Raw genomic sequence first — 15621 nt, forward strand, 5'->3', positions numbered from 1 at the left:
ATGGCAGTAATGTTTTTCTTAGAATAAACCACTTCAGAAGGACAAGTTTCATGGGAAAAGTCTTCCAAGTTGGAAGGCCACATTGGGTTGCCTCAGGAAAATAGTATTAATTGTCATATTGAGGGCAATCAAAAAAGCAAAAGTATAACCACAAAGAAAGAATCATTTCTGATTTCCAACCACTCAAAAAATTTCAAATGAGATACCAATGATCTAACACATCTAATCATATAAATGGTCAATTTTTTGGGTGTGGGTAGAAAAAGGCTATCTAGCTACCCACCCATTTTTAGGAGGCACGCAAAAACGGATCGAGGTTCAGCAGAAACGGATCGAGGAAATGCACAAGCCTAATTTAAATACCATGCCATAGATATATTATTTATAATTGGAAAAGAACTTTTCTACACACTTTTCAAATTTTCTGAAAAAAATGGCTTTGGGGGAAAAATGAAAAAAATAATTCGCATTTTTTCTGTTTTTTTTCCTCCCAGGTCTTTCCATCTCTAATAAGTAATGCAGGGCAGTTGTAGGAAATGTCACCTAGCAAACTGCAGTTTGTTTCTTTCCCTCTTCCCATAATTTCCAGTCCATAAAGCTCAATAAATGGTAAGGAATTATGATTTATAAGTAAAGTGGAATGCAGTCCAGTGAAACCTACATGTTATCTATTCCTGATTTAGGATGTTTCTAATACCAATCGCAAAGAGTTTTACAAAAAGAATTAAAACACTGCCATTTCTTATTTTCCCCACATTCCTCATGTTTTTCTCAATGGTCAGAATGTGGAAACACTTTTAAAGCTATTTATGATCTGGAATTCTAGAGAACTGAGATTTCAGTGAGATTCTTGATCCCATCCTTATCTATATAGGAGGATTGGCAACATGCGGGAAATCTCTGGAATGTTCTCTTTGGATGCTAGTCCCATCCTTAAGCTTTGCTCAAGACATAATGCTGAAATACAGTTTTTGTAATCTCATTTCTTTGCATCTACACCTAGACCCAAGCTTTCTGAAGGCTGGTATACTGTGTTTTTCTGCCTTCATGCCCAGAGAAAAAGGAAGGGTGAGCTGTTCACAGAGAAGAGAGCAGTTATAGTACCCAATTATTTTTAATCAGCAATAATACAACAGAAATAATGCAATGTTTGAAGAAATAAGAACAGCGTGGTTTGTAGGGAGCACAATACTCATACCTTTGTTCTTCTTTAAAAATAAATAATTGAAGAAGGTATTAAACTCTTTAATAAGCATCTGAATTATCCAATAAAACCCACAAAACTATTGATGATAAGGTCACAAAGGGTATTTCAAACGAACGGTGAACTTTAACATTAATCTAGACTGTGAACTTCAACAGCTCTTCTCAAACTCACAGTAAGATTAATTTGTTTCTATTAGTTCTCTTTATAAACTGATTAGTCTTGGAACTATAGAGCTGCCATTCAGCCAGAAGCACTATTTTATGACCCTTATAAATCCGTTAAAGAAAGCATTTTATTATAATGGAAGAGGCGACAAAGCCTTAACTACAATGCAGTAAGCATGACAATGGGAGAATTTATTGCTTTGGGGAAGATAAACATCCAGAGCACTCACCAGTTTGGCATAACCTCGGTGATCTAGGATGAGGTTTTCTGGCTTGAGGTCCCTATAAATGATTCCTTTGGAATGCAAATAGGCAAAAGCTTCTACCACACATGCTGTATAAAATCTGGTTGTAGAATCTTCAAAAGAACCTCTGCAAAGGAAGAGCAAGAAAGGAGGAATGCTTCGCTTGTCCTTTTCATCCAAACATTTGATTTAACACTTTAGATTTCAAATATAATGTTTCAATAATGTCATAATTCTATATAGTGAGTGGAATTCCAACTTAGACATGTTTCATATATACACACTGAATTTAAGGTTCCACTCCTTTGGCATGATTTCTGCTGCTTGGGTTAACCATCTTTCACTATCAGATTGTATAATAAAACAGTACAACTACTGATGTACTTGTGCTGTTCCTGCAGTAGGTGGGAAAGAGATGGAAAAGTCTGTGAGGGTCCCTGAGGATCCAGAAGAAGGACAGAACCCCATGATAGAAGCTTGAATCCAATTTCACTTGTAACTTGGGCTATGTCTACATTTACCAGATTAATCCCGGAGTTGTTCTGATATAGCCAAGAAACATCCATGGAGAGCTTTGGCCACATGGCTGGTGGAACCAAGGATACACTGAGGCCACCATTGCTGCTTCATTGCCGGCTAGCAAATCTCTGTCAGAAACACGATGCGTAGCATCCTATTTCTGGCCATGTGGTTCTGCACCTCGGCATGACACCACCATAAATATGTCATCAATAGCATGGCTATGCTAGCAAACTGCTTTCTGCCGGTGACACGATGGTTGGGCTGTTGGTTGTGGGGACAGTGGATCAGGAAGCATCCAGGTGGAACTAACTGTTTACATTTCCGAAATTCCAGGATAATCCGATAGCAGGCCTGGCCTACCTGTGGCACTCCAGGTGTTTGGGCCTCCAACTCCCAGTTTACTAGCTGTTAGTAATTGCAGAAGCTGAAGTTCAAAACTAAGTAATTGTGGAAGCTAAGTACCACAGCTTCGTCTAGCCTGCCCCAGAGCCTCCTTGAACCTCATTAAATGCTGGATGCAGTACTTCTGTTGTGAATCCAACCATGACCTTTTGGTAGCATGTGCCAGTTCACCTATACATTTATGATGGAGCATGACAACTTCCATCCCATAAAACATAGAGCAACTTCCGGTGGGGCTCCATAGTAAAAGTATAGGCAAACTACTGCATGCTGCTGCAGCGGCAACACCTTCCTGTGTTGAATAGAAGTCAACCGGGGGCCGGGGATAACTGGGTGACTGACTTCCACCGTGGGATGGAGACTTGGGTGAGTCGGGTGATGCGGGACATGGGATGATGGGTTTTAAAGACAATCTGTTGAAATGAAATAGAGTTTTGAAGTTCTTTGTATCAGCTACATTGCACTCCTTGTTTTAGATGTATTGATTGCATTTAAAGTTATTACAGAAGGAGAACTGAGTTAGGAAATCCTTGAACCAAGCAAGTGAATGTAGTCAAATTATAATGGGATTGAGAGGATATGGAGACTAAGATGCGGAACAATGGTTTCAAACTACAGGAAAGGAGACTCTACCTGAACATTAGGAAGAACTTCCTAACTGTGAGAGCTGTTCAGTAGTGGAACTCTCTGCCCCGGAGTGTGGTAGAGGCTCCTTCTTTGGAGGCTTTTAAACAGAGGCTGGATGGCCATCTGTCGGGGGTACTTTGAATGCAATTTTCCTCCTTCTTGGCAGGGGGTTGGACTGGATGTCCCATGAGGTCTCTTCCAACTCTAGGATTCTATGGTTCTATGTTTTGTTGAGTCCATTTACTGATAAATCTAGATTTTAGGAGGAAGTGCACTAGCCAATCACTAATTCTCTCTTTGGTTTTGACCCTGCTGACATTAGGGTGCACCTCAAGTCTTGCAACTGACTTAGCACTTTCAGTCCTAATTAACAGGTCTGAAAAAAAAGGAAGGTTTAAAATCAGAATGGCAGTGGCAATGTTACAACTGATAAAATGAAGAACAGGACAAGCCTGATATGGAATATATAAGCCAGACATGTTCCACCTTGATGAAGGTAGACATCATATTAGTTCTGATCTATGGGGAAAGGAAACCTATGTACCCTAAAGGGACTAGATTCCACCTGATTTGGAAGCCAAGTGGGGTACATCCTAGTTAGTATTTGGATGGGAGACCACCAACAATGACCAGGTGCTGCCAGCTATGTGTCAAAGGAAGGAACTGGCAAAAGCACCTTGTGTATTCCTTACTTAAGGAAACTGTGAAATTCATGAGGTTGCCATATGTCAAGAGGTGACATGAAGGCATGCGCACGCACACACACACACACACTATGGGAAAAGAAGAGCTTGTTTTCACACAGTGTAAAATTATCACACAGGAGCTTATGTTGCACTGTTCTCCATTGGCAACATGAACTCTGACAAACTGACAATTACATTTCAACTTCCAGCATACTGTGTGTGTGAAACCACCCAAAGGGCTCGCAGTGTCAGGAAAAACATTTTTCATGTATTTAATGACCTGCCTGTATCAGCCCACAGCCTGCCGGGGATACCGTACTGTGAAACAGCTGTAGGGTTATGATGGAATCATATTTCTCTGCTTGTTTACTTAGCTGTTGAAAGCTTACAGCTTTTGAAAGGCCACAAATAACTTCCTTACATTTGTTGCACTTATATTGCTAGTTCCAATGGGAATGAAAAGGGATATCATAGCCTTATTATGGCAACGTAAGACCTAAAATCATTGGTATCTCTTAACAGTGAGCTGGTCAACTAACATGTACAGTTGCAAAACAGGACAAACTATGTTACAATCAGGAAGAATTCCTTGTATGTATATATGTACCTCCAAATTGCCTGTCGAATTATGGCAACCACATGCTTTTCATAGGGATTTTTCAGGCAAAGAATGCTCAGGGCCCTTCCACACAGCCATATAACCCAGAATATCAAGGCAAACAGAATAACCCACAATATCTGCTTTGAACTGGGTTTTCTGAGTCCACACTGCCATATATCCCAATTCAAAGCAGATAATGTGGAATTTTATTCAGCTGTGTGGAAGGGGCCAAATTAATTTTTTTGCCAAGTTAAATAATGTTATAACAAACGATATAACAAATAACATTATGTAACATGTTTTTTGTTCCTGGGTTATAAATGTCTTTTCCTAATTGATTCTATCACAAAAACATGGAAAAAGTTTATTAAACTGCAAAAACTTTCTTTTTGTGGGACATCCTGCAGCACATTTTGCTGTAGTTTTTCAAGAAATATCTCAGAGTCTCAGCCAATTCAACATAGTTTGTGGTAGCCACAAAAATGAAGTTTCTGGAGTATAATAACTACTTTCAAAGTAAGTACCACACAATTAAAAAGGAAACAACACTTTCAAACCAGGAACAGAAAATGTATCACATTTTGCGATAGCATAATCAGATTATACTGCTTTCCCGATATGTTCTAAATTTGTTTCTGAGTGTACAATTTAAATGCTGAGTAAAAAATATATAGAATCCTTAGGAGAAGATGTGATTTAAAGCATATATTACAATGAGTTTCCCTGGATATATATGGATATCTTCATTTATGACTTCTGGCAACCCGAAGGAGACCTTATCATGTTCAGAGAAGATTTGGCATTTCTCAGCAGCAGAGTTAGATTTGTCCTTTTGGAGATTTGAACCCAGATTTCACAAAGTCGAAAGTCCGTAACACTGCAGTAGTCCTTCCAATATATACGGTATACAGTGTCCCAATATATATGAATTAAAATATTTCATTTCCAATTATATTTCACTATCAACCGTAGCATCAAACAGTTTTATTTCTATTTCTATTTGAGAACTGGAAATTATTTCATAAGACAGTTACAATTTTTACATGTTCTTCAACAAATGCTATTTGGCTACCACAATTATTTCATTGAATAGATTACCCAACGAAAAGAAAAGATTACTCCTTTTCAAAGCTAGATGGCAGCAGATACCATGATTATGGGAAAATTATAATTAAAAGAGAACTTCAGGGCATCTGCAAAACAATGTTCCTTCTTAAAACTTGTGGCTCAAATGTCTATTCCCAATCCCAAGTAGAGGAGGGCCATTGAATCAATAGGATTTTACCCATGACTCAACAGCTGATTCAATAAATTCTATAGCTTAGCAGCTAAACTGCTACGCCACCACAGCCCCTTAGAATAGAGTGCCCTATTCGATGTTTTTCTATTACTTTGTGGGGCTAATTAGAGAGAGAGAAAAACCCTTAGGGTTTCAAAATAAATCACACTAAACTTGAAAAAATATTGTCAAATTGCCCCAAAATGGACTTGAAGGTAACTAGACTCATCATCTGGATAAAGTAACTTTGCTTTTACTTGCTTGCTTGATTTTTCGAATTAGCTTTGTCACCTCCAGGCAACTTGCTACAGCTAATTCTAGTTCGTGACTTGTGGATTCTAAACTCTGATCCCACTGATCATTCCTAATATAACAGACCGACTGAATCAATGAGGATTGATATAAGTGCTAACTCGCCTTTCAACAACATATTGAGTTTGTCCTTTCTCATTGGACTATAAATAGGATTCAAGTCTTTACTCACTCCTCTCTTTGATTTTTTCTTGCAATTTAAGCTCCTGTATACATTTAGATACAATACATTGTAATTTTGGTGCCAATTATTTGGTTTTCCTTCATTCTGTAATTTTTGTACAGTTTGAACTGGGGAGAGTCTCATCTGTCCCGGATTTTTTCTATCAGGAGTTTTCGAAATTCAAGAAACATGTTTTTGACTTTTCAAATATTTTCAAATATTCCTACCATTCCTATGTGATATATGCACACCTTTGGATACAGCCCATGGAACTTTTGATCCTGGATATAATCTGGAGAATAAATATTCACTTAAGATTGGAAATCAGTTTGGTTGCTTCTTCCAACAATGATGTCTGCAATAGTGATTTTCGTCCTTAATGTGGTCAGAATAATTGTTGATGGCTAACAATGAGTAGCTTTTAAATGTCATGATATAGCATCGTATTTAACTTATAACAGATGTTTAAAAGGCTTATCCTAATCCCTTGGTATAGAAAACAGTTGATCTCATAGTTTTTCCAGACAGACAGCTTTGTAGTAAGTGACTCAGTTTCTGGTTTGGCACCTTACGAGACAACTGAACCAGGCAAATTTCCTTACCTGTCCCTGAGAATTGTCCAAAGTTCTCCACCTAAACAAGCTTCCATCAACATATATAAATATTTGCTATCCTTGAATGTTCTGTATAGCCTAGAATGGAAGGGAAAAACAGCCATTTTAGTGCTATGAGTATCTACTAAAATTTGAATTACAAAATTGTACATGCATAATACAAAATGGTGATATATAATACAAATGTTATATCATGTGTATGGGAGAAGTGCTGTCTTGAGATGCCAATCTTCAGAGAGTTCTGCATTTATGAGACACCAAACTTCTACTTTATTCACACAGTTTGCATTTATGAAGAACTGATTTTGAATAAGCATATCCCTGAATCACATTTATTTGGGGGAGGGGGGATTTTCATGTTACACAATTATAGCTCTATACTGCCATGATTCCATCTTATAGAGTCCTGGGATTTGCTGTTTAGGAAGCATATTTAGAACCCACAGGGATATTTAGAATTATGTAGACCCTCACCAAACTATGAACCCCAGGATTCCAGAGGAAATTGCCATGGAAGTTAAAGTGGCCACATATTGCTACAATTGTGTAATGGGAATGTGCTCCTGAGATATTTCACTGAATCAGTAGTATTTATTCTGTGGCTGTATCCACACTGCAGAATTATAGCAGTTTGACTCACATTAACCATTATGGCTCAATGCTGTAAAATTCTGAGATTTACCCTTCTCCTTAAGCAAGGTCTGGTGCCACAACAAACAAGTTGTCGGTAAACTAAAATATATTCCATTAGAGCGAGCACAAATTTATTGGGGTCAGGAAAAATCCTACGTTACAAGTGTGTTTTATTTTAACTGATTTTATTCTATATACACAAATGCTCCATTTGACACGAGGAAGCTGTAATACCACATCATAGGAGTCTTATAGAGGTCATGGCTTAAGCAATGTAAGTTGTCATGCTGTTGTTCATATTTATCATAATACACAGGGTTTATCGTTTCATAAAGTTCTGCTACCTAAGGCATAGGTTTAAAATGTCCATAAAAGCTACACTAATAAAAATGTTATTGCAAGTAGTTGTTCACTGGGTGCAGGCATTTTATAAAGCAAAATCCAATCAGTTTTACACACACTCCAAAGTCTTCATGTTTGCTAGATTTTGCTGTTGTTTTGTAAAACTTCTCTCTCTTGAATATACTGAACAGCAGGTCATAAAATCATCAAATGAATATATTGGGAAGTTTTCACACTTTGTGAGTACACACACCTTCTCCTTATTTCATTATGTGGACTCAAGTAATACTACTACTACTTGTTGTTGTTCATTCGTTCAGTTGTCTCCGACTCTTCGTGACCTCATGGACCAGCCCACGCCAGAGTTCCCTGTCGGCCGTCTACTACTACTAATAATAATAATAATAATAATCTTTATACCTCGCCACCATCTCCCCCAATGGGGACTTGGGGCGGCTTACATGAGGCCAAGCCCAAACAGCAAATTACAATGAGATAAAACCAAAGACACAAATGACAACACAATGAAATACATAAAACATGTGAATACAATAAGCAATATAAAAACACAATAGCCACAATCACAATGACAATGAGCACACCAGATGTACAAGATAAAATGCTAATAATAATAACAAAAACAACAATAATAAACTTTATTTATAACCCACCACCATCTCCCCAAAGGGTGAGATAAAAAGGAGCAGATTATTTGTGAGGGGGAGCTCATAAAGAAACAGCGTTGCAAAAAACAGGCCTTCATACAAGCGGGAGAAGTGTACTCCAGGAACAAAAAAGTTGAGGGGAGCAATAGTGTCTGGTTGTGTGGCTACTCTCCGAAGGCACAATGGAAAAGCCAGGTTTTAAGATCCTTCTTGAAAGTTTCTAAGGTGGGGGCTTTCCTAATCTCTCTGGGCAATGAGTTCCAGAGTCGGGGGGCTACAGAGGAGAAGGCTCTCTCCCTTGTACCCACAAGATGGGCCTGTGATACTGGCAGGGGCGAAAGGAGGGCCTCTCCCAAAGATCGAAGAGCTCGGGCTGGTTCAAGGAGAGAGATACAGTCACGAAGGTAGGCAGGTCCCAAACCATTTAGGGCTTTGTAGGTGATAACCTGCATCTTGAATTGGGACTGGAATTTGTTTTTGATTAGCAGAGGTAGTAATATCACTTTCCCCCCATTCAGGCTTCTCTTGAGTTTTAGGAACAGAAGGTATGGATTTCTGCAATATTTGTGTTGTTCGCTATACCTCTTATAATGCAACTGTTTGGGAATGGTCTTTCAGGAGCTGCTAGATTTACAAAATCATGTTATGCTCTTGGGGAAAATAGAAATGACATACCCGGTTTGTTCATATGGCTCAACATAGCTGTGAGTATGTTTGGGGATACAGCTATGGGTACAGTCACGATGAGACTTTGTGCTTCAGAATTTTATCATTGTCCTACTGTGTATATGTTTTATTTTTTTACTAAGATTGGTCAACAGTGTGAGAGAAGGAAGAAAAGGATCCACGTTCCCCCAGAGTGGTTATACCTGAATTTTCTCCTTGCTCTAGGGCCTCTTTGACTGCATTTGAGGTTAATTTACATCAGTAAATTGATAATCCAGTACTGTATTTCATTATACCTCTACAGAATTTGCATCCATTGATGCTTGAGAAGTTTAAAAGAATGTTTAGCATAGATCATGAATAATTTATGTGCCAATGTAATATAATAGTACAAGGGCTAAGAAGCATGCATTGATTTATCCAGGGAAATGATCATACCTCACAATAAAATCTGAATGAGCTCCTTGCATTATCTGCTTCTCTGAGCGTATGTGCTCTTGCTGCCTTGTGTCCACTATGTGGCGTTTCTTTAGTATCTTCATTGCAAACGTTTTTGCTTCATCGCTCTTCAACTGGACCTTAAGAAAACAAAACATTTGATAAATTTGAAATCAGATTATACAATAATGCCTGTAATTCAGAATTATAAACTACAAAGATGAGTGTTAATATTCTTAATATATTTTAACATCTAGTGCCCATAAATCAAACTGGTTGAAGTGCAAACTGCCAAAGAGCTAGTAATATATGCAAATAGATTCTGTGAAGATCCTGCTTATGAACAGTAACAAATCACTACCCTTTTTAATGACGGACCAATTTTTCCCTTCGGCCCTTGCCAGGAGTGATGCTCACTTTGTCTTCTGCCTCCTCAAATGCTCTATTTTTCATATGCATCTTTTGCAAAGGATGGGTCTCAGCCCCCTGATGACTTTTGATTATCTTTAATTCAGACATTCTTCTACCAGTTCTATTTTTTACACTGCTGTTAAAATCAAGCATTTAAAAAGCCTATCATTTCAAGGGAGGAATCAATCATCATCACCATCATCATCATCATCATCTCTCTCTCTCTCTCTATAAATAAATGTAATGTTCATTTGTGGGATTAACATAACTAAAAAACCACTGGACAAATTGACGTCAAATTTGGCCACAAGACACCTATTAACCCAAGGAGTGACCATCACTCAAAAAACCCTGATTTTGTCATTTGGGAGTTGTAGTTGCTGGGATTTATAGTTAACCTACAATCAAAGAGCATTCAGAACTCCATCAATGATGGAATTGAACCAAATGTGGCACACAGGACTCCCATGACCCAACAGAAAACACTAGAAAGGGTTGGGGGGCATTGACCTTGAGTTTGGGAGTTGTAGTTCACCTACATCCAGAAAGCATGGTGGGCTCAAACAATGATGGGTCTGGAACAAACTTGGCACGAATATTCCATATGCTCAAATATGAACACAGATGGTGTTTGGAAGAAATGGACCTTGACATTTGGGAGTTCTACTTACTGGGATTTATAGTTCACCTACAATCAAAGAGCATTCTGAACCCCACCAACGACAGAATTGGGCCAAACTTCCCACACAGAACCCCATGACCAACAGAAAAGACTTAAGGCCATCCAGTCCAACTCCCTTCACCAGGACAAAAAAACATAACCAAAGCCCTCCTGACAAAGAGCCATCCAGTCATAGATAGATAGATAGATATGTTTCACATACACACATATATAGTATCATAGATTTGAAAGGGACCCCCCCCCCACCCAAAAGGACAATTATATGTTGCATGTTCCAGAGTAGGCAAACCGGACAATTTCCACATCAACACTGACAAAGAAACAGCAAGAAATACTGTTTACCCACAAGCATAAAAATTACATATATTAGAAACCATCACTTTCTCATTACTTTATTTTCCATATGTAATGTTAGTTTGTGGGATTAACATAACACAAAAACCACTGCACGAATTTGGACACAACACCTCTAACAGACCAAAGAGTGACCATCACTCATAAACCCCTCCCGAAAACAATAGAAAGGATTTAAAAACCCCAAAAAGCTAAATGATGATATAGTACATGTGCAAAAATGACATCTCCCAGCATCCCCTAGACCAGCCCCTTTAGGGGAGGCGGATGCTCCAAATGCACTGCTTCCAAGCTGCAAGCTTGCTTCTCCTTGGATTTCTTTGAGAGCATTCCAATCCCTGCATATTTCATATTTCCTATTTTAGAACTGTAACTTCCAGCAATCCTCCAGATAGATAAGATATATAAATCAGATAGATAGATAGATAGTAGGTAGATAGATCGATCAATCAAGGAGGACTGCTGGGAGTTGAAGTCCAAGAATAGGTAGAGAAGGAAGAAAGGAAAGAAAGAAAAAGAGAGAGGAAGGAATAAAAGAGATAGAGAAGGAAGGAAGGAAGGAAGGAAAGAGAGAAGGAAAGAAAAAAAGGGAAGAAAGGAAGGAAAGAGGGAGGGCGAGAAGGAAGGAAGGAAGGAAGGAAGGAAGGAAGGAAGGAAGGAAGGAAGGAAGGAGAAAAGGGAGAGAAAGAGGGAGGGAAGGTTGGCCACAGCAATGCGTGGCGGGTACAGCTAGTAAATACACACACACACCATACCACTCTTCTTATATATATATATATATTATAAAAGTACAGAATTCATAGTTATATCACACATTAAGTATGTCTCAAACACTGGCCTTAAGAGTATATCAGAAAAAGTAAACATTGGGATTTTACTATCGCATCTTTTTCTGAAAAACAAGATCAAAGACAAATAGTGACATGACCTAATACATCAGAGATCAAAGCTATAGTCCTCATTCAAGTTAAGTGAAGTGTAGTTATGATCCACATGCCAGAATGGATGCAAAGATTGCTTCAAACAGGACTCAGTGGCATATATCCAATTGTTAATTCCAACTATTGAATAAATAGGAGCCTGGTAAATCAACCCTTATGTAAATTCCATTAATTCAGTGGGGCATGGTTCGATTTAATCCTGAATAATTCTTTGCTTTCAGTGGAAAGAACCCATTTTCACAATATATTCAGTAGACTCAATATTAGACATTTGAAAAGTGACTCAATTGTTTCGCCTACACTTCCTCACATACATCTGGAGCTTTTTCCTTCCTTCTTTATTTTAGTTTAGATTTTTGAGTCTTCAAAAAAAAAAAAAACCCTGAGTGGGTGCTGCATGGAGTAAGTGTGTACTGGGGGAGAGGAGGGGAGATGTATTGATCTTTGATCTAGCATGTGGTGGCCAAGCAATGGTTTGCCTCAATACAAATGCAATGAGATCACTTGTACAACTTCTCAACAAATCAAATAGTGTACATTTGTATGCAGCTCCAGATGAGAAACTGATTTGTTTAACAACACTGTGTTCTCTGATGGTTTGACATCACCCGTCTGCAGCAGAGCAGGAAAACTCTCTTTGAGTCTCAATTTCCAGCTTGATCATTCATCATAGGTTTCTGCTGGACTCCTTTTTACAAATTCAGTGTTCACTTTCTCCAATAAGAGAAAACCTGAACAATTCAATGGTTTATTTTTAAGATGAGGATGAAGCAAGTCAATTTAAGATTAACTTTCAAGGAAACTGAAGCAAAAAATTAATTTTCATTTGAAGCATTGGTTTGGAGTCCTGCTGCACAATAAAGCTTTAGAATTTAGAGTGAAAGATGAGAATGGGCTGGATCATTCTTAGTTCTTATAAATTTAAATTGATAAACTCTATCAACTGATCAGTGGTTTTGTTTAGCTTCAAAAACAATTTCACATTGATAATAGGCCAGTTGAATCTTTATTTTAAAAATAATAAACTAATGGTAAAATTCATAATTTGAATTATTCACTGGCATTTACTATTAATCTACCTATGATAATTAGGCTTGTGCAGTTTGGCTGGAGAGCGATCTGTTTTTGGTATCTGAATTTCATTGGGTATCCAGATCCGTTTTCGGGAGCCTCCCAAATATTGGCAAATAGAAAAATCTGTTTTTGGCTAGGCAACCAAAAGATCTGGGAAGATCCGGCCGATTGGCTACAATGAGGAACTTACAAGGCTCCCCTTTCCATTCCTGGGATCCCTACCTTTCTAACTTCCAAGTGGGGCCTGGGTTTGAGTAATGGGGTTAAGGAAGCACCCTTCCTGGGACCCTTTTTCTTCCTTTCAAGGGAGCCTGGTTTCGAGGAACAGGGTTAAGAAAGCATCCTTCCTGGGCTCTTTCTGTTTCTTCCTTTTAAGGGAGCCTGGTTTTGAGCAACAGGGTGAAGGAAGCACCCTTCCTGGGCTCCTTTTCTTTCTTCCTTTCAAGGGAGCCTGGGTTTGAGGAACGGGGTTAAGGAAGCACCCTTCCTGGGACCCTTTCCTTTCTTCCTTTCAAGGAAGTCTGGTTTTGAGGAACAGGGTTAAGGAAACATCCTTCCTGGGCTCTTTCTCTTTCTTCCTTTCAAGGGAGCATGGTTTTAACCAAGGGACGAAGGAAGCATCCTTCTTGGGCTCTTTCTTCCTTTCAAGGGAGCCTGGTTTTGAGCAATGGGGTGAAGGAAGCATCCTTCCTGGCCTCCTTCTCTTTCGTCCTTTCAAGGGAGTCTAGGTTTGAGGAACGGGGTTATGGAAGCATCCTTCCTGGGCTCTTTCTCTTGCTTCCTTTCAAGGGAGCCTGGTTTTGATTAACGGGTGAAGAAAGCATCCTTCCTGGGCTCCTTTTCTTTCTTCCTTTCAAGGGAGTCTAGGTTTGAGGAACAAGGTTAAGGAAGCATCCTTACTAGACTCTTTCTCTTCCTTTCAAGACAGCCTGGTTTTGAGCATCGGGGTGAAGGATGCACCCTTCCTGGGCTCCTTTTCTTTCCCCCTTTCAAGGGAGTTTAGGGTTGGGAAATGGGGTTAAGGAAGCACCCTTCCTGGACTACTTTTTGTTTTTCCTTTCAAAAGAGCCTGAGTTTGAGGAATGGTGTTAAAGAAGCATGCTCTGTGTAATCCGAAATAAAAGGGAGGAAGCCATATCTTGCAGCTATGTGAGCCATTTCGGGCAAAAAAACAAGCACATGGTGGCTGGGCTCTTGCCGTTACAGCTATCTAGAGAAGCCTAACAAGTCAAAGAAACCAAAGGAAAACAGCTAAAATGGATCTGTGCACGTCTAGTGATAACTGTAAAAGGAAGGTTTTTGCCGTCATTCAATTACATTATCACTCTTTAAAAAAGCACAGGTTACAATGCCAGGATGCCTGGCGAGGAGGAATCAGGGTGATCAAGCAAGCTAAAGATAACCCCAAGGTCTTGGGATAGGTACATCTGTCATTCAAGCAGTACATTACTTGGAAATCAGTCAAGTAGAAATTAACACTCAAATGAAGTGTTTTAATATGCCTGTTTATTAAGCAAACTGAAGGCTGAACTGAACCTGTAGACAATGCTTTAGTTACAAGTGCGCATAAATCATGGTTTACTGGGGTTCTTCTACAGTTAAGATGAATGAGATTGCTTTGGTGGATATCCATCAGCATTCAGGAGCCAGTGGATTGAAGTAGCAGTTTCAGAACTTAGCCTTGGGACTTGTTTTTGCTGAAGATGATAAAAGTCCTTTCAAGACAACCTCACTGCTCTTATTGTTGGAACTGCAATAGCACTTATACCACTGAAGAGTCTAGAATGCCAAGCAGCAAGCAATAGTAATAGGGTTAGTTTGAGTGATCCAGAACATCCTACCTCTATATCAGCCTAACTTGACCCTTATGTCATGCAAATTGATGTTTTTCCATGTCTTCTCTTCCTGTCACCCTTCTCTCAGCTCTTCCCTGGAATGAAGCTAGTTTACATTATCACCCTGAATAACTTTCCTATTTTAGAATGGAGCTACTCTGTCTACATGTACCAAATCACTTACAATATTTTATCTGTCATCACTGTAAAACATGGAAAGGATTTCAGTGCTTTGGTTAGTGGTTAGTTTGCCTGGTTCAACCACTTTCACCCTCACTATGGAACAGGATGGCAAAAGAGAGAAATAATTATGTGCAGAGTTCTTTTACCCTTTGCTTTTTTCATGAGGACAGGGGTTACTGGATTGTATTATGATTGGATTAATTTTTCATCATCAAATAACTATTGCTCTGAAAAATCACTCCAAGGGTCACAAATGTTTACCATAAATCAGAGGAAACAAAATAAAGGTGGGCAGTAGTGAGAGGCATTTGTACGGGACATCAAAACACATGCACTTTATAATGTAGGTAATGCTTGCTTGTTTTAATAAAAATATAGAGTTTGTCAGTGAGCTTTTCTGTTTACACCCTGGTTGGTTGTCACTGAACTATTCAGCTTTAAAAAATAAATGACAATAGAAAAGAAATCCTATTTGTAATGCCTGCATGGATGGCGAACTAACATGGATGGCGAACTAGCTTTTGTTTGAAATTATTCATGTTGGCAGCTGTTATATTTTTATTGAATGCACACTT

At 38.8% G+C, this 15621-nt stretch overlaps 1 protein-coding gene across 2 annotated transcripts in view; it reads right to left on the minus strand.

Annotated features, from left to right (window-relative positions):
* The window catches only part of PRKG1 (protein kinase cGMP-dependent 1), a 926264-nt gene that overhangs the window by 19029 nt on the left and 891614 nt on the right, over positions 1–15621 (minus strand). For both annotated transcript variants that reach the window (XM_060768793.2, XM_067465712.1), the window contains exons 11-13: positions 9567–9706; positions 6811–6900; positions 1602–1743 (exon numbers count right to left, since the gene is read on the minus strand). In XM_060768793.2, coding sequence (XP_060624776.1) covers positions 1602–1743; positions 6811–6900; positions 9567–9706 — 372 coding nt within the window. The remainder of the gene's footprint in view (positions 1–1601; positions 1744–6810; positions 6901–9566; positions 9707–15621) is intronic.

This window comes from Anolis sagrei, chromosome 3 (assembly GCF_037176765.1).
Source record: "Anolis sagrei isolate rAnoSag1 chromosome 3, rAnoSag1.mat, whole genome shotgun sequence".
Taxonomy (NCBI): Eukaryota; Metazoa; Chordata; class Lepidosauria; order Squamata; family Dactyloidae; genus Anolis; species Anolis sagrei.